Source organism: Pezoporus occidentalis, unplaced genomic scaffold, assembly GCF_034315485.1.
Source record: "Pezoporus occidentalis ecotype Australia unplaced genomic scaffold, CSIRO_AGI_Poc_V1 ctg4, whole genome shotgun sequence".
In the NCBI taxonomy this organism is placed as follows: domain Eukaryota; kingdom Metazoa; phylum Chordata; class Aves; order Psittaciformes; family Psittacidae; genus Pezoporus; species Pezoporus occidentalis.
Genome location: NW_026915724.1, coordinates 10,658,220 through 10,686,025, shown reverse-complemented (window position 1 = coordinate 10,686,025; position 27,806 = coordinate 10,658,220). Strand labels below are relative to the sequence as shown.

General features: G+C 35.9%; 1 protein-coding gene across 2 annotated transcripts; it reads right to left on the bottom strand.

The window, feature by feature from the left end:
• Window positions 1–1,626: 1,626 nt before the first annotated feature.
• Window positions 1,627–26,269, bottom strand: PCMTD1 (protein-L-isoaspartate (D-aspartate) O-methyltransferase domain containing 1). Of its 2 annotated transcripts, XM_062633427.1 has the most exons (5): window positions 25,812–26,269; window positions 22,146–22,248; window positions 10,269–10,440; window positions 8,570–8,693; window positions 1,627–4,284 (listed from the first exon to the last, which is right to left on the bottom strand). In XM_062633427.1, exons 1-5 carry the CDS (start codon window positions 26,116–26,118, stop codon window positions 3,914–3,916), a joined length of 1,077 nt encoding a protein of 358 aa, XP_062489411.1. In that variant the 5' UTR covers window positions 26,119–26,269; the 3' UTR covers window positions 1,627–3,913. The 2 variants fall into 2 exon arrangements, with proteins under 2 accessions (XP_062489411.1, XP_062489412.1); XM_062633428.1 differs by lacking the exons at window positions 22,146–22,248; window positions 25,812–26,269 and adding an exon at window positions 18,481–18,620.
• Window positions 26,270–27,806: the final 1,537 nt, after the last annotated feature.

Genomic DNA, 27,806 nt, shown 5'->3' with positions numbered 1-27,806 from the left:
CCAAAATAATTGTTTTTATTGCAACACCTTCAAGAGATGAAACTACCTATCCCTTCCTAGGAACTAAAGATTAATGAGCCTCCAGATCTTGCCTAGGAATCTCATGAAAGCTTCAGTAAAAATAATCACTTCAGTCTTGATTGTTTCTATCAGAAGATGGAAAGAGTCCCTCTCAGACACAAAGACTCTCATATAGATTTGTGATAGAGAACAGCCATTTACCAACACAATTTCAGGAATGAGTCTCAAGTAAGGCTCCTAGTTAGTTTCCTTGCTTAAATAACCCAATTTTCAGAGATGTGACATGAACAGAAGCCATTAGACTTCAAAACCAAAGTATAGAGAAATGTGATCAAACTGAACACACAGTCTCAAGAACTCAAAAAGGACATCCTGGCCAAGTATTGCATAGACTCCTAGTTCACAGCCAGCAGAGAACAGAGCTATTAACAGGGAGGTGTCAAAGCTCTTCAGCTCCCCTGACAAACCAGTATAAAGCACCACAGAATAGAAAAGGATGCCAAATCATACTGATTGATGGCTTGATTTAAGTGTTGTCAAAATAATTAGCAGCTCATTAAGGTGGAGTTTTGTACAAACCTCTAATGAATCAGCACACACTCCTTTATCTAATTGATCAATAAATCCTAGAAAGGTAGAAGCCTTCAGTTTTACTCAATTACATGAGTGGTGCAAGGAGACACTCTCAAGGAAATATGGATTAATATTTAATGAGTTAAAACTGCTTTAATCAGAACACAGCATATTTGATTACATTCCCTACTTGCTTTCAAGCTGACAGGTAAAGATGCACTTTAAAAATTAGAGAAAAAGATGACAGCATTTACAAAACTGAAAACAGTCTCAAACGGCCTGCACCCAAGCAAGCAAGAGACAGCGCTCAGCTTAACAGAACTGAAGTTTATTTCAATGAAAAGAGTGCCAAGTTTTTGACACAGCTGTTCAGTATTTCCTGAACATGGGATTAAAAAGCAGGGTTTCTGAAACGACTGCACTAGTCTTGAGTCCTCCTCCAGACCAAAGGTAAAAATCTCTGCAAGTTCCAACTCATTGCATCCTTCCTTACAGTGACCACAACTGACGTACTGCTAGTCAGCCTAGCCTACCCACCTTGTATTTTTCTTCCTAGTGGTAATGGAACAGGGCTGCATGAAGAGGTAATTTCAATAGAAAGCATGACCTGGTAGATGCTCACCAACCTTATTGTTCTTACCGCAAAGTTTTCCTTATTTATTTTGACCCAGACAGTTGCTCTGTTGAGGGTAAAACCAATCTCAGTATTTTGAGAGGAAAAAAACCCAACCCAACTACAAAACTCAAGTGCAGCTTTTGGGTTCTCCATCTACATACTTCAAAAGCAGTGCTGGGCCCAAAGTGTTTTTTCCTGTGTCATGAGTGACATGTCATCTTCCAACCTTTGCAGAAATTTGAAATTCAGCAAGAAGGTGTATTACTCTATTTCTGAAATTCAAGAATAGCCTTTATTAAAAACTTACTGACCTAACTATGAACAAACTGGTATTTGAATTTCCAAGTAACTGAAAGTACTTGCACAGAAACACAGAAATTCAAGCAAGCAGAAACCACAAAAAAAAAACAAAACCGAAAAAAAAAGCCATTTTATTGCAACAACGTCCCCATCATCAACTGAGATGGCAAAAATTAAGTTTCAATTCATTTTGCATTTCTACCTTTTATTTATGTAAATATAAATTCAAGAGTGTAAAATAGATCAACATATAAAACACAGAACATTCTCTTTCAGTGACTCCAAAAAAACCTTACATACGGAAGAACCATGACAAGTCAGCCGCTGTCCATTTTTCCTAGTATACAGGCATGACAGAATACAGCAATTTATTCTCCAAAAGCATCCTGTATAAAGTCCTTAAAATACTTAAGTAATATTTAGTAATCTCATACTCCTGAGCTTATGGATGTCGATTCCAAGAAAAGGAGAGACAAAAACCATCTCAAACTTCAGGTTATTTCAACTCCATCTAAAATAATCCATTTCAAAGAAGATTATCTTCAATTCTTATAGCTGAAGCATCACAATTACTCTATTAGTATCATTATCTGGGAAAACTATTTCTTAATTAGATGTTTCCACTTTTAAAATAAAGTCAGAATATCTCATAGTTTTGTTCACTTACACTGTAAATACATTGCGGAAAGTAACTCCACATGCTGGTACAACAGGCCTTCATGAAGTTCCACTAAAACTATGATGTACCTTAAAAAACAGGGACTACAGCATGAAATGCACCATAAAGAGTCAAGTATCATGGGATTATGTATTATCTTCCTCCTTGGATGCAACAAAATGCTTATGTATTTTGAAGTCAATATTGGACTGTTAGACCACACGAATACTGGCTGGTTATAAATACCTGGACCAGGAACATTCACTGTTTTAGAAAGACAGGATTATTTGGTTTATTTTTATTACACCAAAAAATTGTTACCGGTATTATAAAATGTATCGTGCAGGATATTTCAAGAGGAATGTTTTTCACTGGGTCCAACAGGCATATGCTTCCAATGACTGTGGCTTTTAATGCGTATCATGCCAAGTTCTTAATAAACAGTTTTCCCTCATTGGTTATGTTACTACAGAGTGAAGAAATTAAGATGGTAAAAGCAAACAAAGTTAAAAATGAGAACTGCAAGTAACATCACAACTAGAAGAGGAAAAATCGTAGAAGGATTTAACTCGGCACTATTGCGGGTCCCCACAGTTGCACTGCTACTCTTAGGTTTCCAAAAGATGCAAATGAATTTATAAATATTTTTGTGCTAAGAGCCATGCTCAGAAACAAAATAAAGGCTAGCACAAGTCTACCTTCCTGGAGATGCATGTTAAGTATAAAATTCAGTTACTAAAGTGCATTTGCGGAACAAATTCTAACTTCTACTATTACAGCTATCCCAATAAGCAATACAAACTAAACTTTGTTGAAATTCTACCTCTACTTAAAAGCAGTAAATATAGATGGCTGAAATCTAAATTACAGTCTTGTACTACCGAACATTCTGACTCAATGCTGTGAGCTGCAGAAACAAACAAAATGTTCTGTCCTAAACTCCCCATAAATATGGAGGTACCTCTAGTCAGAAATACTGAAAGTGTAGAATGGAGTTAAGTATAAGCAGAGCTGAAGTAAGCATTGCTTTTTGCTTCTTATTCAATACGGTGTTTCTTTAAGGCTCCGAGAGAAGCTGTTAGTTTTTCCTCAAGAACTTTTGGCAAGAGATATAAACACAGAAATAGCAGGGTCATCTGACATTTCAGAACTTGTATTTTCATATATCATTAAAGCCAGCTCATTCAGTGTCTGTATACATTTATTGCACTTGTGTTGTTGGAATACATCTATACCAACATAGTAATAATGATTGCAACAAAGCCATAGTAAAATAAAAGGGTCTGATTCGGACATTAGAGGGTAAGTGTCTGCATGTTTAAAATGTTCCCCTAATAGTAATAAATACAGACAAAATGCTCATCAAGTCAGATGCACATGTTTAACAACTATTTAGCATATATAAAATTTCACTCATTCTTTTATCAATACAAATCTGTTAGGGATCAAAAAAGACTTACCATGCAAAATATTGATTAGTGCTGCATAATGGAATATATATTTCTATCAGAGTTAAAACAGCATTTTCAAAATTTAAAGAAAAATAGATTTTTAAAAAGGGATTCTATTGTTGAATGCAAGTCTTCCTTGTAGCAAAGACAAGATAGAGACAAGTTACGATTTATCGCTGTACTCCAGTCTTGATGAAAGACTAATAATTATTTGTCCACCTACTTAATAAATGCTACATTTTCAAGAATAAAAGGAACTATCAGTAGGCATTATTTCTACTTAAACCAAGTTATTTATTTCTCTCTGTAATAGGTCAAGTATGCTTTTAAAGATTCAGGTAATGGTAGACTCATAATTTTCTCTCTCAACAGATTTCGAGGAGGTTCTTCTGGCTTCAAGGCCTCACTGTGATCTTTTTCCTCCTCCTCTTTGTTATCATCTTCCATTCTTTCATCTTCTTCACTATCTAGTGGCTGAGGAATGAGCTGATTACCAACAAACACATAGGTGTTAATTCTGCGTCTACGACATCTCCTGCGTTTTCGTTTTGGGGGAGCCTTCTGAGCAATACCCTTGGCTTTCATCTCCTCATTTATGAAGTTTCTAAGGGTGCGTCTGATATATATTCGAGCGAGGTCCTGGAGATTCCTAACAGCACATGGAGCTAAAAATGAAAAGAAATTAAGTTATACTAAGTTCCCTCTAGCACAAAAATTACTGCTTTGCAGCTAAGACTGAAGCTCAAGAGTAACAAACTTTAGTACAAGCAAATGATCACAGGTAGAAAGAGCCACCTTGACAAATGCTGTTGCACAGTCCAGGAAATGAAGAGATCTTTTGGTAGATACACAAGAGAAGTAGAGAGCATGAACAGATTACTAACATAAATGTAAGAAAGCATACAACAAATACTGTCACCTTTTAGCACCTGGGACATCTTGGGACCTACTGCTGGCACTATTTCAAGATCAGCTGATGGGATACAATTTCTAGCCCTGTGTCATATTTGTGTAGGCAAGTGCCTTTCTTCTGCTCCCTCTTCTATTCACTATTCTTTTCCCTACTTCCTACTGAATCCAATTTATGAAGGAGGGCCATGTCAACTTTACAGCTGACCAACCAGGTAAGTCACCCATAGCTCTGCAGCAGAAAAGGAACAAAATTACTGAAGATTTGAAGAAAAAAAAATAAATAAAAAGATGCAGGTAACAAAAAGCCAAAGACACATATTTTCCAATGACAGGCAGGTGGTGGTGAAGACGTATTGCTGGGCTGGCACATGCCTGCCCTAGACCATTTGCGGCTGACTAATTCCAAGGAAAACAAAAGCAAGAAAACAACCAAGCAAAAAAAAACCAGCCTTTTGAACTTACTTTCTTGTCATTTTAATTACTATACAAAGTAGCATAAAATTAATGGGGACCAACAGCAAGAAAAAACCTAGTGCAGAAATAGTTTGGATAATCACACTCCCAGTATTGCTTTCAGCTTAAAAAACAAAAAAAAAACCAAAACACTCAACCCAAAACATTCAATGTATTTCAAGCAAAATCTGTCATTTCATACATTGACTTCAGTTGCATGCTAGTTACTCATATCTGAGACAGGATGTTTATAACCATGAACACCGACTTCAGCTCATGCCAACGGAAATAAAAAAACCCACACAAAACCCCACACCCCAAACCAAAAAACAAACAGCACCCTACCCCCAAAAAAAATCCCAAGCCCCCTTTTTTTGATATTAAACCAACTCAAAATTCAAAACCGAACAAAAGCCCTATCTAACCATGCAAAACACATTTATAATACCAAGCTAAACAAGACAGGATTGCAGACTGACAACCGCAAGAGAAGGCATATAAAGTTGAAGTAGTGGATTAGCAGGCATTGCTCCCATATACAGAGTTGTCTAAGAGAGACTTCATAAAATCAGAAAGAAAGAAAAGTAATTATTTCCTTCAAAAGATGATGGAATGAAATTTTGAAACACTGTGTCCCACAAAATGTTTAATAACAGCAAACTCTCAGCTTTCTTATCCTGTGAAGTAAAATAAAACAAATACAGTATTTTTAGTGCTAGTTATTTATTATATGCTATTTGATAATAATAAGAAAATATTATTATATAATATTTGATAATAATTTAATAACCTAAAAGGTTTAAAGACAAAGTAAGCCACTCACAGTCACATTCCAGATCATAAGCTATTAACTGGTAACTGCCAAGAATCTGTAGTACATAAAGGAAGTCAGGGCCTAAAACTCCTGCACTTATGTTCAGAAATTCCAGGCACACACACAAGCTACAAAGAAAATCTTCTTTTAAAAAGCTTCAGACTTGGTGCATATTTTGAATTGGAGAAATGTTTGACAGGTAGAAGAGATAGTTAAGAAGTCTTAACAGTGAGACAGTCACAAAGCTTTCCTATGCAGGTTATCAAAATCCATTTGAATATGCAACTACTCAGGATACCTAGGGAAAACTTCATGTAACAGAAATAGTCTTAAGTTCCACTGACATTCATGGATTTAAGCCAAACTGACCAAGAAAGACAACTCACTTTTTTTTTGAGTAGTGATTTTCTCAAACTTGCTTGATGTTTAAAAACATAGTAAGATTTAACTATCCCTTTATCTAAGGTTTCATTTTTTCTCCTCATGATTAAAGAAAATGGAAAAAAGAAAATTAAAATTCTATAAAATAAAATCTACCGTTGTGACCTACCAGGGATGTACTAGACTCATGATTAAGATATTTTTAATACATACAGTGCACTGTGGGTCAATACAAGTTTACTTCCTATATTAAGTTAAAAGCACAAGCTGTGTAATCATGTTAACATCCTGCTGAAGTGCAGAACTTTTTTGAAATGCAGAACATTTATTTTACCAGTGCTAGTGGTGCTTGACCTTTTATCACATATCTTACAGTCTACCCAAAGACAAGGTTTGTCCTTGCAACATGCCACACTGTGCAGCCTCTCTGGTGTTAAACGATTTGAGATGACTTATTTACACATACAATGAGAATCTGGATGCGGTTTACTGCAAACCTGTCTCAGTTTGTCTCCTAAAAGCATTAATCAAACCATTCACTTACTGGATTTATTTATTATTTTTAACGCAAAGAACAGGATGCAATTTTTGAAAGTTTAGTGTCCTAATGTCCACTTATTTCCAATTATCTAGTAGTAGTGAACTGTGTCCTAACCAATAACTACGTTGTTTTACCAACACCTCTGTAGTTTTCTATGGGAAGAAGATCCTACTTTGGGAATGACTGGCTGACAGATATTTTACTAAGCTCTATATACATATGGGAGTTATAACTGTAGTCTATATATAACACTACATCCATGTCAGAAACTATTCAATGGATGTCTGAGGTATGGCATAGACTCAATGTTTACTTAGTAGCAACATCTGCAATTTCTGAAGTTTACAGGATAATGTTTACTGATGTTTACAGAAGGATAATACTGGATTTGAAACAAACAGACAATACTATATAAAAGAGAAACCTCCTAGAATTTTTATTTCCTGAGCTTTAGATCCCTATTTTTTACACTCGCCCTCTCCTTTTTTTTTTTTTTAAGCTTCATGATACTATTCTATGATACAACTAGACCAGCCTGAGCAGTGGAAAGAAGCCTAACAGATTTCATTTTACAGTGTAATTTGAAGCCTAATTCTGAACACTACTGATCTGCACTATTTTCATTCTGAAAATTCAGGAATGGTAATAAAGAACACTTGAAAATCCTCTTCTGAATTCTAGGGAACTAGACCACATAAAATCATAGCACGACCAGAAAGTTTGGCAAGCCACCTCTGTATTTCTCTGTTATCATGACACAGCCTATCTACCATGGACTACATCTAAAGCTAAGAACAGAGGGTGAGGGAGGATGAAATAACCTCGTATTAACAAATTAATTTCAGGAAATAACTTCTGAGGTCTCAAAAACCAAGTGTCAAAACAAAAATTACATAATTCTTTTGCAGAAATAATTAAAGGAAAGGATCTTCCTGACTTTGAACAAAAAAAGGTAAATACAATAAGGCACTATCCTTGGCAAGCTCTCATACTCTCTCAAAATTAATAGCCTGAGGGGTTTGTATCTGTTTTGTGTTAAAAAATGTGCATGCAAGAAAGAAAGAGGCAAAGAGGACAGGGGATTTAGGTCCCTTCGACTACATGTTAATAGAACAAAACACGAGAAAAAAGCTGTTGTCTTCTGGGTTTTCGGATTTATTTAAGTTCCCACATGCCGCTGAACCTCTTAGTGTAATTCTGTAACTAGGCCTTTCTATGCTGACAGAGAATTTCAATTCTACACCTTTATCTGCCACTTCTTTCCCCCTCCCCTTATCATGTTATCATCTTGGCAACAGATGTACTTTCAGAGGCATTCAAAATGCATTTACTAACCCAATTCAAAGCACTGCAGCTAGAAAGCGAACCCCAATGACTAATAAAATACAGCCAGGAATGACTAGATCAGTTACAGACAGACACAAGCACAGAGCTATTAATATACTACCATACCACAACTGCAGTTTAGGACTGCTCCTTCCATTTCAGTGCAAAGAGAAGAAATACTTTCCTCTGGGAGACCATCAGAAAGTTAGCACTCCTGACAGACTTAGTAGTTTGCTATTTTATCTATACCTCCCTAGAAATAAAAAACCTGAACCAGTAAGAAAAAGAAGACTAGAAAAATAAGCTAGAAGCACTACAGTTTTAATTCAGGATATTAACTGTTTAGCAACACAGAACATTGTGTCAGAAGCACAAAAACATATGCTTTGCTAAGCTGTATGTTCCTGTTCTTTCACTTTATGTCTGTACAGCACAGCCTCTCCAATTCCGAACAACCACCAGCAGGCACTTTAGCAACCCATCAAAGGAAGCTGCAAAAGGAGCGAGCACAAATGACACTTACGCAGTCCCACGGTGTCATGTTTGCCGTTGTCATTTCTGTTTGGTTGCACTAGTGGAGCAAACGAAACAGCAAGGATATTTTTACTTTCCCATGTGTTCTGTCCCGTTCTCAAGATTTGTGTTAGCTGCGCAAAAAACAGAAATAAATTAAATCAGTGGTTACGGTTTTGCTGTACTCAATACTATTCAGACTGGTGTTCAAATACACTGGTATTTTGACGTGCTTCAGATTTATAAAGGCCTTATGGAAGGCAGTTTTGATTTCACATACCTTGGACTTTCATATACCTTGCAATATTACATAGTACATTCAGAGTACTGAATATGGCAATGGGAAGAGATGCAACTGGAAAATTAAGGCCTAAGGTTAAGTTTTGTTTTTTCTCATTTTTCCCAAAAGTTCACAGAGTACTTTCAATTGGAAGCAACCTCTGGAGCCCCACCTCCTGCTTGAACAAAACCAACTTCGAAGTTAGGCTGGGCAACTCAGAAGCTTTTCCAATTAAGTTAAAAAGAGATTTCCTAGGATTGAGATTCCCCAGTCTGTCTAGGCAACATGCTGTAGTGTATAACCACTTTCATTATGAAAAACTGTCTACTCTACAGGATACATAATCTATAACATTCTTCTTTCAGTCTGATGTGCACCTGTGAGAACTGGATTCCTGTCTACTAGGTAAATTCTCCAACCCTTTAGGAAGCCAGGTCAGGAATTAAACGCTCCCTTAGCTGTTTCAATGCAGGCTAGATTAACCGAGATACTTCAGCTGCTCCTTCTACTTTACATGCTCTACCCCCTAACCACTTGTATATAACACAGAAATGGTCACAGTTTTAATTTGGTTTCAAACTGTGACTACTTCTAAGGAGGATTCCATCAACTTCAACTGACAGTATCTTGGGCCAATATAAAAAATTATGAAATTGAATCATGCAGGCTATGTTTAAATTATTTATGTTTTACATTATTTTGAGAAAGCAGATACATGATATGATATTTCTTTCTGAAGGATAAAAGTAACTAGCATGTTTATCAACAAGAATTTTAGTAATTATCTGTATTTAGGAGGACATCAACTTAAGTCACAATGTGTTTTTTCTCAGTTTCCCTATGAGTGAAACAGGGAGAATAACAACTTTCCTTTGTGAAGACTTTTGAGATTTAAGAAGGTGATTAAAGTGTGAAGTATTAATAAAGTAATATACCTGTCTGAAAAACATTTAATCTAACATGGAAAAGCAACACTGAAATCTGATGAAAATTATCTCATATTTTCATTTTTTTTTCCCCTCCCCTTACAATGTCCCACAATTCACAACCATTTCATATTTATCAGAAATAAATTCTCTTGGTTTAGAGAATGGTTTCTTTGTTTTGAAGTTATGACTGAAAATAACTGCAGCAGAGAAATTTCAAAGCAGTTCTGGGACAGGTATAATACACTGAAAATACTATGAATGGACTTCTAGTATCACTGAAGACAGTTCTGCCACAGACTTTGTTGGAAGCAGGATATTGATGCCTTCCTACAAGTTTAAAAGTTCAAGACTTCATTAAAAAGACCAGCATCTGCTTAACTGCAACAAATACACTGAATCGTTATTAGTTGAACATTTAGTCAAATATACATTTAAAAGCATTCCTTAAATTACGTATTTTTCATACTAAAAGATAAAAAGGGAAATTGTCACTAAGTCACCTGATCTTCTATAGGCATTACTAAAATGCCTCCAACTTTCAATAAAATTTTCATGTAGTTTTCATGGTCTTTCTGGACTCCAGCTCCACAGTAAATCCGGTCATACTGATGACTGTCTGAGGCTATTTCCAAACAATTACCAACCACAAAGGCAGGTTCACAGAATTCAAACCTAAGGGGAAGAAAAAAAAAAGAAAAAAAAACGAAGACGGGACAAATTTCAAATTACGATCTTTAAGAAAAGCCAGTCCAGATAAAGACAGAAAAATATCTTTCATATTTTCCTTTATGTAATAAAGAAAGATTAGCATACATACTTTTAAAAGTGTGTATTAAGGCAATATTACTTTGAAAATAACCTTTTTTTTTCTGCCACATCAGGGACCGAAGAAAAACTCTTAAGCAGTTATATATTATGAAAAACAGAAAAGGCCTCAAAGCATCCATCACCAGACTTCCTACCTGCAAATATGTTTGTCTAACAGAACCTGACAAGCCATACAGTAAAAGTCTTTACAACAGTACATTCATCAACAACGTGCAATACCCAAGGCTGTTGAATAAATACTGAAAGTTCAATATCCCCGCCTTTTTTTTTGAAAGCCCGTAAAGCAAGGAGAAAAAAATAAAACAGATAAAGAAAATATTAATGATCTCAGAAGCATCTATTCTAATTTTCATCAGCAAATTAAAGTTACCCAAACTGCTTTTAAGTGGACCTAAATTTATACAGAAGTTGAAAGGACTGAAAGTACACTCTGTCACTGCATAAAAAATACCAAAGGAACGTTGTATAGCACACAATTAGTGCCAAAGCTGCATATAATCTCCATTACACTGATACTTTTGACATCTTTCAAATCTCTGCAGCACCTTACTGCTTCAGCTGTGACATCCAAATGAAAGTAATTTACCTTTTTGCCACATATTTCCTTCAGTGAGGAACTTTACGTTTTCCCCACTTTAAAATTAAGAAGAGAGGTTACAGAGTTACTTATAGAAGGGATTTATGGCTTTCTTTGGAGGGGAAAAAAAAAAAAAAAATAGTATAAGCCAACACCTTGATGTTGCACAAAATAGCTGATAAATTTCATCCAGCAGTATTAAAATCCAGCGCATCTCAAACTTCATCCAGAAGGAATGATTTCTAAAAACTTCTTCAAATATATGTTGCCATTGTATTTTACAATGCTGACTTTCCAGCTGTCATCAGAAAAGAGCCGTTTTATTTGCCACTGCTAGGCAAATCCCAGGACACCACCTGGTAACATTCAAAACTATTTCTTCAGTTACAGCAAAACTTGGCAGCTATCATTGCTTACGAATGCTGACTGTAAGGCTTGGCTGACTTTCCATTCTCCAACACTGCCATTAACAAATCTGAATTCTATTAAACTGAAGTTTTTGCTGGAGCTATATTTTTTCCCCGAGACTCCAGGATGCTTGACTCTGAAAACAATACAATACTTTATTCAGAGACAGACACGAGAATCCTTTACCAACTACTGCATAGCAGTCGTGTTATATGTGGCCATCAGTCCGTAATGCCATTTGCTTTTCTAAATCCAGAGGAAAAACTGAAAGCTACAAACAGATTAAAGAGGAAAAACGAAGCAGGTGCAGGGAGGGAAGTGGGGAATGACTGCTCTGTTGCACGCATCTGGGCAGTTAGCCCAGCCTGAACTGTGGCTGAAGCAATTTCAGATTAACACAGAAAGGCCTAGAAATACATTAGCCAAGGTTAAACGCTGTGAAGAAATTGAAACTGAAGGCACTGATGACTGTGCTAAAGAAGCAATCTCATTTCATAAGCACTTGCACTATCATGTGGCTTTCTACATTCAGTGAAGGTCAATCAGGCAGTTCATGCTACAGCTTTAATTTCAGGTTGCCTGCAGTTTAAAAGTCAAGCATCACCACATCAATTTAAAGTTTGAGTAAAGTACCTCTGTGGGCTTCAAAAATACAAGACAGAGAGGGTGGGAGGCAAGGAGAGAGAGAACATGGTACTTTTCTAAAATGCAGTTTTAAATCTAGAGACCGTCTCTGGATAGTTGTAGAAAAATTAAGACAACCTGCCTGCCTAACTGGGAAACTTTCACAACTACTTCTGATCTTCTCAGACTGCTCCTCTAAAAGATGGCACACATCACCAGATACTCCTAACTTCTTCCTCTAGTAAAAACTACCCTAAAGGTCTTGAAGCCAGTGGTTTCACACCCTCTTAAAACAAGCAGGAACACCAAACTTCCCCAAGGAATCAAAAATACAAAATAAAACAAAACCCCACAAAATATTCCCCAGACACAAAATACTCTATACACAAGCTGCGGATGAAAATCCACAGTGGTCTTTACAAACATTGTAAAAGCTGAAGGTAATTTCTCATTTAGCTCCACAGCTTGCAACCACAATGGCTTGAAGGGCAAAAGGCGGCACAGAAGCAATTTCTGTATTACACCTGTAAGAATGAGATGGGTTATACACTACACAACAACTTTGCCTATGGAAACAAATTGGCTGGATTGTGCTCCCATTTTCAGTAGTTCTTTGGAGACACAAGGCTTATGACCCAAACAGCTGGCTATTTATTAGTCCATTTACTTCAAAAAAACACCCCTCCCAAATAGCTTCAGCTAATTTCAACCCAACTTGTCAACAGCTGAAGTTTCAACAAAAGACTCATTTCCCACAGCAAACCTAAACACTGCATGGGCTGGAGTATATATAATTCCTGAAGACATCTCTTTAGTCCATGGCAGATTAAAAAATAAGGGGGTGTCCTCAGCTCACCTGGCCATACAGTGGTAACAGGTATGGCTGCACTGTATGCTAGCTGCCCACTCAAACATACGCAATTCAGTAACTGCCCTATGTAGCTTTCGTGTTGTCCAGTAAAGCTAGCTAAAAGAAATGGGAGTAAAAGGTCATTCACTGCCTCTGGTCATAGCAGTAAGTTCATTCAAAAGCCAACCCTCTTCGTTCATGTTTCCCACAAAACCAACTGCTTCACATGTTATAGTATGAGCAGTGACAAAATACCAGCAATAAAGGCATACAGAGATCATAGTTGGTAGAGTATTACGGGCTTTTCAACCCTAATTAAGTCGTACAACCGCGAACCTTACTCCTCCACACTCCCCTGTAATGTACACCTCACCAGTGAGGCCACAAATCTCTTTCCTCACTCCTTGAATTTTCAACTGATTCCACAATTATAAAGATATGCATCTGAATTAGATAGAGCTGATAAATTCATCTAATCCAGTAATTTGTGGCAACCTTCTAACAGAGACTAAAGTGTAATTTTGAGAATGTTTTTTCTACTAACTTGCCCAAATAATTTTCAAAATAAGCAAAGTTAATTTCAGCTTTACTCAAATATAAAAAAAGACTCCATCATTTGATCAGGAAATTATCTAAAACTTAAATACAAAGATACTGCAAATACAAGGGAGTAAGCAATTCGAAGAATGCCTGCCAGCAGCATCACAAGCCTGTTAGTCTTACAGTATGAAAAGTCCTATCAAGCACATTGTTTTACTATGGAACTTGCCCTAATCAAACCCAAATTCTTTTAATCCTACTTGTCACTATACCAAACAAGTTGATTTTACTCCTATTGCCTTCGGGATATCAGAACACTTCAGATATTCGATTTCCTTCTGTGTTGCACAGTGCTATCTTTTATTAGATTAATAAAACTGCTGAAAACAAACGGCTTATTGCTTTAACATGCAGTATTGACAATCACATAAGCTATCAAGATGAGACAATATATCACAATTTTATTTCTTTTTTTTTTGTTACCGAGTTGAAACTGAACTAAGAAATGCCAAGTGTTCTTTACCATTTGTTTATCTCCACCAAATGGAGAGGGTGTCTTTGCATACTTTAAAGGTAACGTGAAAAAACTCTTTACTTCATACGATACCAAACATAAGCAATAATTAAGTGCTGGAATGATGTGGAGAACTTCTAATCACATTAGGTTCTTCAGCTGAACCTGGTATCTTGGTTGTGAGAGAACCAACTGCCAACAGAACATAGCAACCGAAAATGAGCACTTTTGTTTAAATGAGCACTTGTCACAGGATAAATATAAGCACACACAGATCATGTTTAGAAATGGTCCAAGGTAATCAAGCAGTTTCAAGCGCACAGAACATCTGTTGACCTGATTCTGTCCCTTCCATCTTTTGCATTTTTGTAATCTGTCCCTCAAACATTTCAACTTCATCCTCAAAACAGCCATGGTATTTTTATTCCAACTAAATGTAAAAAATAAAAAAAAAAAGTCTGTAGAATTTTAAGAGCATTTCTGTCTGCTGCAGCAACTTACAAAAATTATCAAGTCATAGATATACTGCCCATGATCTTTTAAGTAAGATTCCCCACAGATGTCAATAAAATGAAGCATTACACTCTGGTATAAAATGAACATCCATTTAAAAGAAAGCACACAGACGAAGAATTAAGATTAAAAAGCTTGTTGCTCTTGTATCCATATCCACCAATCTAATACTTGTGTGATAGCAAGACATTCATTAGAGAGAACAGTAAAATAATCTACCCTAACAGCAAGGGTTGTTTTAAAGGGGGGTTAATTTGTTGCTCCTACAGTAATACCCACCCAGAGAATGGACCCTTAAATTACTTCCAACTCTGAAGATGTACAGGATGCTTCTTGGGCTAAGCAATTCTACCTATACAACCTTCATGAATGCAGGATTTTATCCTGATGTCTCTCCAAGATGAAACTAGGTGCAAATACATACCTGATTCTTTAAAAAGGAACAAGGTCAACTGAAGGGAAAAAAAAAAAAAAAAAATCAAATAGTTTAAAGGAAAACCAATTTTCAACATCCACAGGCCCACATCTGAAGGAAACAGTAAGATGTTACAAGATGCTTTAAAAAGTACAGTATTGAGGAACCACTTAAACAACTTCTGTCTCTCTTTTGCTGGGAAAAAAATTAGTTCTTAAAAACCAGCATCAGTCCAACTACATTTACACCTCTGAACCACTACATTCAGACCAGAATATCACCTAACAGTACTCTTCTGCCTATCCCCATGTTTACTAAACACACTTTTATCTCAGCTTGCTGCTTACAGCCCTTAACAGAAAGCCTATTCATGAATTCATACTGAAACATGAATATAAAATGCAAATATCAGAATATGAAAACATTCTGTTTTCCCATCCACACTCCTTCAGTCAGTCAACTCAAACCTTCCAAAAAGGTCTGAAACCTCATTCAGTACCACCAAGCTGCTCCAAGTCATTCCCTCTAGTAAGAGATTCATGTATCTAAATTCAGGCACAAAGGACTACTCTTTAATGATGTGTAAGAAAAGCTTAGCAAGTTAACACATTGGTACTACATTGGAACAAAGAATTTGAAAGCACTGCAACACAAACTTCACAAAAAATCATGGAGAAAAAAAGAAAACAAAACAAAACAGGTTTTAATAGATATTCCAAAATAGCATAATAAATCCAAAGTAAGAACTAATAAAATTAGCTTTACATGAAACTTCCCTTAAACCAAATACATTAATAACTAGACACTGAAATTAATTTGCAAATGTGTAGCCTCTGAAAACTTATAATAGAACATTAAACTATTTATGCTACTGTGACAAAGAAGTAACAATTACTTTTGTCTTAATATATTGCTCTTCTAATTCTAATATACTGCTGACCAATATCTGATACAAAAGGACTCCTGAAGATAGTGGAATAAGGGAGAGAAAATAAAACTAGCAGATCAGTCTGTAAGTTTCTTACTCTTTTCACCTACAAATCACTGGCCTATCTTTCTAAAACACAGCTACAGCAGCTGAAAAATTACTGCTTCCTGTAGTTATTTTAAGATAAGGACTGAAAAACCACTCATAATTTAATCTAGAAAATTCTGACTCCTTTGTCCATTTGCATTAAAAAGACAAGCCTCTCAGCGCCTCTGTCAGACAGAGAATCTAATAAATTGGTAATTTTACTCCCAAGTAAAATTAGAACCTAATTAAGTACTGATGCATTTACTGAAAGAAACAGTGAAGAAGTGGTTCAGGTAATTTAGCCAATATTTCAGGTTTTAAACAGACAGAAAACTTATCTTCTTTGAGAACCACATACAAAGGTCAATACACAGCTTTGTGCAATACAAGATGCCACAAGAAGATGGAACAGAATAATGAAACGCTTTCCAATTTCTATGCTTTGTTACACTTTCTCCTTTTACTTGACAGCAAATGCTTCAGAACTAGTGTATCAATCAGATTTGAAAGTTGTACTTATATATTGCAAGAAAAGGTTTTCCCATTTGTTTCGTGATAAATACTTCCCATGTTATATCCTGCCAGTGATGTCTATTTAAGATTAAATCACTATCCAAGAAACTTAAAACCTGCATCAGCTAATAGGGGAACACAATTTCTAAAGACTGTTTTTCCCTATTAAGTGGGACAACAGCACGGCAAGATGGAAAGTTCTTTTTTCCTCTCCATTATCCATTCAGTTGTACTCAAGCATTTTTTTCAACATCTTTGAACCAGTCTTTGATTCACATTCAAATGCATATTCAGGGATTGCTGGCACATTTTGTGGAAAAGTCACATTTTACCTATTAGTATTGTTCTTTGTGAGAACTTCCGCATCTAAACTACAAATTCTAGAATAAATTAAAACAAAAACATTCAATCTGTCAAAACAAAACAAAGCCTACAATGACAACTTTTAAGTCACCTGTATCTAATTACAATAATATTATTTTTACCAGCACTAAAGTGATGCCGGTTGAATTCCTATTTAGTAATTTTGCTTCTAACATTCTTCTCAGCTTCCAGGCAGTAAGAAACCTGTACCTGTACTTTGGTTGTACGTGTCATCTTCATTTTTAAATAAAATTGCCTTCTATTATATTGTTCTTATGAATAAAATTGCTTTCCTGTTATATAACCTCACCCTTTTTATAATTTCTGATAGTCATCACTTTCACTCAAGTGAAACAAACACATTACTTTTTCTTTCTTAAGAAAAACTGAAACACTGGCTTTTAAGATTTATCTCACTCTCCCCTCAACACTGGTTTAAATTTGTAAACTTCATTTTTTGCTACTATAGCAGCAAAATGAAGAATTGTACTGAAGGAATACTTTTTAAAGTATATAGGAATATGGGTACAAGAAAAAAATTTCTGTCATTTCAGTTTACTGTCAGAGCCCTAATATATCCATGGATAGAAGACTCAAATAACTTATCTGTTTACATAAACAGAGGAGTATTTCCTTTCTTCTTTTACTGATGCAATGTTTTTTTATAGGTCAAAATTGTCATTTTTTTTTGAGAAACAGATTTTACAGGAACAAGCATCAAGCGTTGTCTTCACTTGCTTTAATCTAACAGATGCTTGTACTACTACCAAAACTTGTTTCAGTAACAGATTTCCAATGAAAGGCAGTCTCCACAATAATGTTACTTATTTCTAAAAGACATTTTATTTATGGTTCTGAGGGGGCAAAAATATGTATTTCTGCAACTATCAAATGCTTTAAAAATGCAGGTTTAGTTCCTTCCTAGGTAAGAGTAGATTAAATTGTCATTTTTTTGGGCATTCTGGTTTACAAGGTGTAGGACTAGAAATATTACTTCTAATATGTCCAAATTAAAGAAGGAATATTCCAGAAGTTTATCTTCCTTTCCTTTTTGTTTAACATTATCTCTGGCATTGAAGAATCCCACTGGCATTCTTTCAGTCCCTGTGTTGTTCCAGTTAAGACTAAACCTCAGCAAGAATTCATTCACCAGTAAAAAAAAAAATTAGTTACACTATTTGAAACTGAGACTAAGTTATCAGTAAGATTTAAAATTCGAAAGTCATTGGTGAACTCTGAGACAGTTTGATTTGCCTGCTTAGACTTCCACTGCAATGATTAACCAGCTGCACAGGAAGGAAGGAGCTTTATTTTCTTTATGTGTATAGAAGGAACTTTCCAACTTTCCATTTCAAATCTGCTTTAACGAAAAGAAAGTGAGCCTTCAAAGTCCTACTAGGAGGCCTGAATTTCAATGAAGACAAATAAATATTCTGTTGGAATATTAAGCATACCGTTTTTCAATGCCAACACAATCTACTACAGGACTTCAGGAAGAAGTTTTACCCGTAACAGTTATCCCGGAAGTAGTACTAGGGTTCTTGTCACTTACCATTGAAGTGGTTTCTTTTGATCCTGAGAAGGGTTGATTTTCTTTCACAGCAGAGACTTCACCAGCTTACCCAGGTTTGGTTTTTGATAGGGTGCTAGAAGATGGGCAACCTAGCCTTGCCCTGTGGCTCTCTCTCCAAGCTGGATATTCTAGGTCTAGAAGTTGACTGGGAGCAGAAAAGACAACACATTCCCCTTCAATAAACAGGTGAAGCGGGGCCTGGTACTTGCACATATGTGTTTCAGATAATGCCTTCTTAAGGAATGATTTTTTTTTTCCCCCTTAGTCAGCATGCACTCCCTGACGGTTTTAAGAAGAGAGCCTTACACATATTTCAGACTCGGACAACTTTCTTTAGTCTACACCTAAAATCTTTTCACCTCAACCATGACAATACTTTCAAATGGAACTCCTCCTTTGCTTCTACTGGCAAACATATGTTGTCAAGCAAACCAAGACAGCATTTTACCTCTTAGAATGAACAACTCCACCTCCATTTAGAGGAAAACTATTTTTATAGATTGGTGGGATATGGATACAGATACAAGTGATTACTGGAATCATTTTCTGAAACAGGTATCTGAAAAGCCTTTCCTTCAATGAACAGGTCAAGAGGCCAAAACTGAGAGAAGTCCCGTTTCCAGAGGTAGACAACCCTCCTTTTAAGCACAGAGAGCCTCAAATCCTTCTGGACATGCAATTTTTACACTGCTTCCAGTCTTTGGTCAAGCACCTACCCCAATCATAAGAAAAAAAAAAAGTTTTAATTACATTCCAACAATATTCTTACCGGAATCAAGAAAAAAGTCATTATACCACAAAGCACTGGATCATTCCCCAGTAAAAATGGCATCAAAGTAATATTTCAGGCGAATTCATCAGGCGAAAACCCACTTAAAACCATTATGACCCAGCTCCACGCAAAAGTCAGATGCAAAGCCAATGGCCTAGTGCACCAAGCAAAGGAACACTACAAAGATTCAAAACATTTATTTAGGTTGAAGCTCACCCATATGTATGTACCCATAAGATTAAACACGTTGTTTAACGTTTCAAAAGAAGATGGCTGAGAGTATTCAGACCAGACTGAAGAACATCATATACTGAACAAAGAGTGCTGGGAAGTGGCAATGCAAAGTTTTACACAATTCCCCATCCACATAACTTCCTTAACTGCCAGGAAAACTGAACGTGGTCTATGCTCCTTCTGTCCCCCCACATGCCTCATTAGAAGCTGCTGGCAAGTTTAAGACATTCTTCTCCCATCACACACACACATCATTTTAGACAATTAACTTCATTCATACCAGTCAGCCACATAAAATCTATTTTCAAACAGTAAAGACACCTGCTAGGTATACACCAGAATTCAACAGCAGACAGACACAACACTCCCTTTAACTTCAGTGATCTTTTGTCCAAATACTAAGCTGACCAAACCAGCAGTTAAGTTCAGATGCCACAGTTGACACAGTTTTGGATAAATATTTTTTACTCATAAATGAAGATGCAGGAAAAAGTTACTGAAACAAGAATCTAAATCAGACGTACTGACCCTGAGCACATTACTTTGAGAGGCAGATTAAAAGTGAAGACATGATGTATAAATTTGCTTATATTAGAATATGCAAAGACCCCACCACAGAAAAACCCACACATCATCTTCATTAGCTACATTAAAATACAGTATTTACAATGAAAGCAGTTAGAATCAGCTGTGCAGACAAGTTACAAATCCCTCCAAACCGCAAAATTCAACCAGCCAATCAGTATCACATCAGCTGTAGTGCAGCTCCTACCGAGTGGATTTGTATCAAAAAGCACATTCACAGAAGTATAATTTTTGTTAGGCTGGTGAGGGGGATGCTTCTGTAGCCATTGCTTAATATTTCGCTCCTGTAAGGAAATGGTGAACTGTTAAACAGCATATACCAAGATGTAACATACAAATGAAGCTTAGATCATATTAACCAACCTGCTGACTTCTCCTCCTCATTGGAATAGCGCTGTAAAACTAAAGATCAATTTAACTATCACTGCAAAAAGCACACAGCATTTATAACAGTCCCCAGGGCTGATATTTGCTAAATCAGAGTAAAATACACCACCTGTCCTTTAAGAGTATTTAGATCATTTACTGTGTATGATCAATTCTTCAAACACCATATACATGCAACTCATATACATCACTTCTGCCAAGTTTAGCAACCCCAGTGCTCTGATACTCATTTTCAGAAACATCCTAATCAGATTTTGCTTAAACAATAGTAACATTTCCTTGCTATCCCTTCACTCAATTTCCATGTCTGCACATAAACGTATCACCAGATTGGAAAGACATTTCAATCAAAACCATCTTTTTGTATGTCTTGTAGACCAACTTACAGGAATGTAGGAGTACAGGAACTGATCAGCTAGCAAACAGATCTAACTTAAAAGAGCCACTACTGCAATATTATTAATGATCATAAGTAACCACATTTCACACACTTTTTTTAAAGATGGATTAGATGAAGTACATCATAAAGCTCCTTACTGAAGTAATTTTTATTTATTCTAGCTTCTGTTATGTATTAAATTCATCTAACAAGTGCTTTTATAAAAATTAAAGTAGCAGTAATGAAACATACATATTTTCTCTTACATAATTTTATTTTAGAAACAGTACTAAAATCACCTACTCAGTACCGTAAGCACAGAATTTAATTCAGATACAGATAACAACAGGATGATAATTTTCTGTTACTCAGGAGCTTAAAGAGTAAGGCCTGTGGTCAGACCACAGCTCCCAAAGTTCGGGGTATGGAAAAAGCAGATGGAGCTCCAGCCAACATAACCAAGAGTGCAGCAGCTCATAAAGCACATCAGAGGTAAAGGCATAGAAAGAATTGTCTCTGCTGCCTGCTGAGGAGGAGAGAAGGCGTACAACACGCAATTCTTAGGCTACTACAGTGCAAAAGCTTTTCATTTTCAGAAGCCACATTATAACCACTGTTGGAGAACTTATCGCCTGTAAGGGGAAAAAAGTCTTTACAGAGAACAGCTCTTGCTTTTCCTTTCAGAGAGGCCCAAGATCCAGATTCTTACTGGCCAGCTTCAAACTAATAACAAAAAATTGTTAAGTAGAACAAATAAGGTTCAAAGCCTAGTAACACAGAAGTACAGCAGTAAAAATGAGCTGTGTATGAGAATAAATTAATGCCTATAACTCCATCTTTTCAGGTAATAAACATGAAGACAAATCAGATAAATTCACTCAGGTCTACATCAACAGTTACAGGTTAGAAAAAGTTAATTCTTTACCAAAAGATGATGTACAATTATATAATAAAACCCCATATAGATACAAATAACTCTATACATGCAAAGACACCGATGTACTACATCATTCTCTTAAGTATGTATATACATATGCATGTACATGCATATACATACACATGCCAATTTGTACATACCGGTTTTGTTAATTATTACACAGCAGAAATGCTCCCACACTTCTAGAGTGCTGTCTTAAGCACTTACCTCATCAACTAGTGCCACAAACTGGAAGCTTTATGTTTTGGTGGTGTGATGCTATTCTCCCCTCCCTAAACTCAAGTAATGATACATTCAGTTTACAATCAAAAACATCGCTGCAAAGTGAACTAGACAAATTAGATACTTACTTATCAAAACTATCACTGTATTTTATGAAGCTCTCCAGCTTTTCCTTGGCATATTCTACCACATCTGAATGAAGCTCTATTCCATGATTTATCCCAAAAGGTCCTGTAAATAAAAACAGCAGGGTATTTTCTGTTGGTTTGGCTTGTCGGTTTTGTTTTGTTTTTTTTCCCTTTAAGCACAGCATGACTGAATAGAACAGTATTATACCTTTCATCTGTGAAAGTACTAACATCACGTAAAACACACGAGCTTCCAAACACCACCAGACAGTTAGTTTTTGCATCTGAATTACCAAAGCTTACGAGGAAGGTAAAAGGCCAAAGATCAATGACAAAACAGGGACATAACTGTGGTAAAACAATTCTATAGAATGAATTTTCTTCATAAATACGCAGGGGAAAAGTCTGAGAAACTTTCAACAGTTTTAGTCAGAATACAGCATTTTCAAATTATAATTTAGTCTGCATTTGTGTCTTCAGATTTTGAAGCTTTATGATATCAAAATTCACATCTTTTGACAATTTGGGAGACTGGGTATTATAACTCTTAGCCACATTTGCTCTTCTATTTTGTAGGTTCCGAAATCAGAAGTGTGCTCCCTGTTTACTTATACAATTAATTTCCATCTAGAACACTGAAATTTACTACATGATGTTCACTCATCACAACTGTAACACTGTTTTCCTACAACTGATCCAAGTATATTTCCAAATCAATTAGCATGCCAATAGTTAATGCTATTTTTTCAGAAACAAAAAAAAATGATGACAGTATTATGAGGATTAGCCACATCAGAAGGAAACTGAATCAGATAGTCACGTTTGCTGTGGGGATTCTATATTTAACATGCACAAGTAGCCCAGGGACTTTAGTCACTGGAGCACAGAATTGGAAAAGGGAAGAAGAGAAAGTAAACATTAGTAAGATGAGACAAACCTTCTATTTATAGCCTCTACAGCATTTTAAAGCTTTCCTAAATATTTAGCTCAAAGATGTTACTCCAATCAAAATTCAATTTGTCTTTTCTAGGACACACACTAATAAAACAGACTTAGGGTTACTGAGAAAGCTTTCATTTTACTGCAAGAAAGAAAATATTGTATGTCACTAAGCTGATGAATAACTGCAATTCTTAACATAGCATAGTACATTTTCTACTAGGTGAAATAAAACCAATCCACTAGGTTACCATAGACAGTGCTTATAAAAGCTTTGTTGGCAGGCAAGAGATCATCCAAGAAATATTCTTAGAACTTGCGAAAACAAGTACCTCCTGTTGACACTCACAGCTACTGTAAATTTAGTTTATTATCTAACACATTCAGAAAAGCATTAAGATACATGATTATTTCCTAGCTGTTTAATTATTTACTTGCATAGTAAAAGCCTATGAAGTTTCTAAGCAGTGGTTAGTTTTAGAGCAGGCACCAGCATCCAAAGCACTTTAATTAAAAATTATTGCCATTAATTTAAAATTAATTTAAAAAATGAAACAACATCATCCATCCCAAAATTCACATATACATTCTTTTCAAGACTCAATTTTGAAAAACAAAGAACTAAAAACCTGTAAATGTCAGTTGCTCCAACAGCTCAGAATTAAATCGATGAATACAAGACACCACATAATGATACACCATAGTATTTGTAATTTGAACAGAAATACAATAAACATGTTCTCTCTTATCAGGAAAAAAAATACAGCTGTACATTAAGTAAAGGGTCAACTAGTCTTAAAGTGTGAAACCAACTTCTCTGCTACTGTCTTTTGTCAACTGGCTTCTTTCAGCATAACAAGCTAAAAACTCTACCATCTAGTCAGAACCAGATTTCCATTTTTACAATACCAGCAACAGTTAATTTAATCTTAATGGAGTGGAGGAGGTTTTTTAGTATGTTGCTATACTTACTGTTTACCAGCTTTGAATTATTTGCTAATTTAATCTAGTCATTCTGACAGTGCCAATGTGGCAGAAATACTACTATGTTGTCAAATTGAAAGATACCCAACTACTGTCAAAACCCACATGGTTCTGTTACTAATTGCAGCATACACTGAAATTGGTTTAAGAAAACATGAACTTTTAAAAATACCTATAGTTTGTCAGAAAATTTCATCTGCTTTTTTTGTGTGTGGTTGTTTTTTTTTTTTTTGTCAAAACAGCTGTTCCCTGGTTTAAAACTTACACTAAAATGATTATATGAAACTAGTAATTTTATCAAATGCAGTAGGATAAGAAAATAAAGGCACACAAATAGTCTTTATACCTTCCATGTCTCACCCTAGCACTCAAACCACATTATAATACCAAGTAGACTTCGAAGACTAGGTACAGCACTACAGAAACATGGGAAGTCTACTTCTGCAAGTAGCTGAGCAGCCGCTTGCTCCAGGCTCCTCTGCACTGCTAGAGAAGTAAAGGCACCTGAGCTGGCTGTGTGGGAATGTCTGCAGCATAACTGTGCTCCTCAAAGGCTGTCAGCCAATCTCACCCTCTGCAGAAGACAAGTCTTTTCCTGTTTAATTTCTTCAACTCTGCATAGAATATTCTGAAGGACAGGAATTCTGCTTGATAAGGAGGTCAAACCAAGAAGCAGTCAATAGTAACCAAGAGCCACTCAAAAGTTGTCAGATTATTACACAGGTACAACTGCAATATGTAAGGCACTTTTTCTTTTTTAAACATCATAGCTAAGAAAGAATAATGCACTAATAAAGCTTTCCACATGACAAAGAAATAAATTAATACCATTACTTGCTACCCTGAGCAAAGACTTTAGAGAAAAAAAAAAGCAGCAGTATTTACTAATTATTTTAATAATGGAATAGACTGCTGAACTTAGAATCTTACAATCTAATTAGAAGTAATTACTCCTAAACACAAGTAATCTTGAAAAGGGCAAAAAAGCACTAATAGAACAGTTTTTATTCATTTATTTTTACCTAGGAATAAATACAATTCCTGTTTACACAAGTAAACAGTGGAATCTCGAACTGATCGGTATTAACTGAACAAAAGACACTGCTGGAGATGCCAACAAATCACTTCTGTGATATACTACTAGGAATAATTTCTACTCTTTAAAAATAAGAACAGATGACAGAAAGTAACTAACTGAAAATTAACAAACCAACTCTTCACACCTCAGCTGTGTATATAAATAGAGATGTAAAAACTTCTGTAGTACCCGTCAACAGTTTCTGCAACTAAGGAAATATGAAAACTCCATGTAACACAGTCAATAAATTTACACATATCAAAACTACATACTAAAATAAATGAAGTTATTTCATGTAACGAAATTAATTTGTAAAAAAAACCTATTTATTGGTAAATATGCTTTGTATTTTAAATATACTTCTCAAATTGTTCCTTTATGCCTTTTCCTTTTAAACAAAAGGACACTTTCCACTCAAATAAGAATTTTAGACTACAGAAAGGCAAACAGGAACAGATAATGTCTTCCGAAACACTCCATGAATTATCACTGAACAACAGTGTCAGCAAACAGCCTGTAGATAACATACAGTATCTTAACAACACATCTCAAACATCTAGTCCTAGGTGCAGTACTGTCATTTTTAAAGAAGAGAAAGTGAAGTTTTAAAGGACCTGTATAACCCTGTATAGTGGAGGAACAGCGTATTAAAAGGTTGAAGTTACCTAGTATTAATCCCACCATTGTACTCAAGTATCCGGTTCCACTACCCAGATTTAAAAATGACAATCCAGGCTGAAGCTTCAGCGCTTCCATGACTTCAGAATAAATGCAGGGTGCTGACAAGTGTATATTTCCATGCTTCCAGGCCAGGTCTTTATAAGCATTGTCCCTGTGTCCTTCCAGATAATAATCGCCACGATCAATTGCTCTGAAGGCTTGCTCCACACTCTCAGTGCGAATGTACTGAGCTTCTTTCAAGTTATCAATTAAGTCATCGTTGTCTTCTCCAGCACTCACAGCTCCACCCATGCCGAATTTCTATGATAATTCAATTAGTTTGCAAAATACATTAGGAGAAGAGTTTTCCCAAAAGTGGAAGTACGTAACGGATTCTCAGTTCTTCTTTCAGAAGCACATCACAAATGAATCCTGGAAAAGATATGTTTACATAACTTGAGTTTCAAAAGAGAAACAAACCAACAACTCTTAGAAGTTGATGAAATATTATTAGTATTGGATCATTTTACAAAGCAGAACTACTAAAAGTCAGGACAGATAGTATTTAATCAAAATTCTGCCCTTCAATCCAACATTTTTCAGCTTGGTTTTATTCTGTCCACACAGGCTACCTACATTAGCACTGGTAATGCAGCCTAAGTGTTTACACAGACACTGAAAATACTACAGAGCTAAGAACCACATGTATTACATATATCTGGGGGAAACAGCAACTACCTTTGGACTAGCTGTAGTCCCATTCTGAGAACTAAGTGTCCAATAGCACGTGGGAGCATGTATCAACTTAGCTACATTTGAAAGGAACTGGATTTATATGCTCCGAAATCAACCCTCACTGGGAAGCAAAGCCAGGTGAGTAGTGATGTCCCGGAAATGCTTCTCAGGTGTTCAATTCTGAGTTGAACTAGAATACCAGTGCAGACACAAACCCACATTACTCTGTTCTGGGTTCAGCACAGGAAATCCCTCTGCACACTTGAGCTCCTCTTGCTTGCAGTATTCACTAGGAGAGTATGAATTCCTTAAGTACCTACAAGTTTTCAAGAACTTGCTGGCGCTTAAGAGCAAGTTTCATGAATTCCACACAGCATATTCACTTCAAAGTTATTCCTTCAGAACCGTATTTTATCTGCAGTTACTACATTATTAATCACTAAACACCTAAAATCCAGATGTTAAAATCCTAATGTTGCATGAATTATCAGTAAAATAGCAACAGAAGACTTGAAGAAAGGAAAAGAAAGAAGTTTAATCCACCACTTCTAGATAAATAGAGTACCCATACTGAGACAATTTTTAACATTAATTACAAAGTCAGTTTAGATAGCCAAAGAAAAGCCCATCATGAGCCTGATGCATGCTCCAGGTAACTTTGTTAAAAAAGAAAAAACACAAGTACACAAGTACGCATTGATAAGTATCACCTTTGAAATAAATTCCCCCTGCCTCTTCAAACAAGCATATTTCACCAAGCACTTTTTTAAAAATACGAACACAATCTTTTATCCGAGAACACTCTAAGGCGATTAAGCAAATTCCTGTTTTGTACATGCCTATTTGTGCAAATTTGTGAGTCAGGAACTCACAAACACAATCCAGATGCACAAGCTCATTTCAGTTATCAGAATGAAGTCAATTCCCAGTTTTACACTCTGGGGATCACTGCAACACAATTTTCACACTTGACATCCTAGTGTTCCACAGCAGACAGTAGGCCTGTGTATGCTTAATTGCGTAAGAACGTCTCTTCTAATTCTGAAAAAAAATGAAGGGCAGTTTAGACAGAAGTATGGAACTTGAGGGAGAATTTTAAGTAAAAAAAAAAAAAAATAAAAAAAATAATTAAAAAATTTACAAATGTATTCCAGCCCTTCTTGTCTGCATTTGCATCACACCTAAAAGCTCAATCAACTACTGAACCAAGTGATACATAGCAAGTCCTACAGTGACTAAAGCAAGAGATTTTGCAACAGAATCAC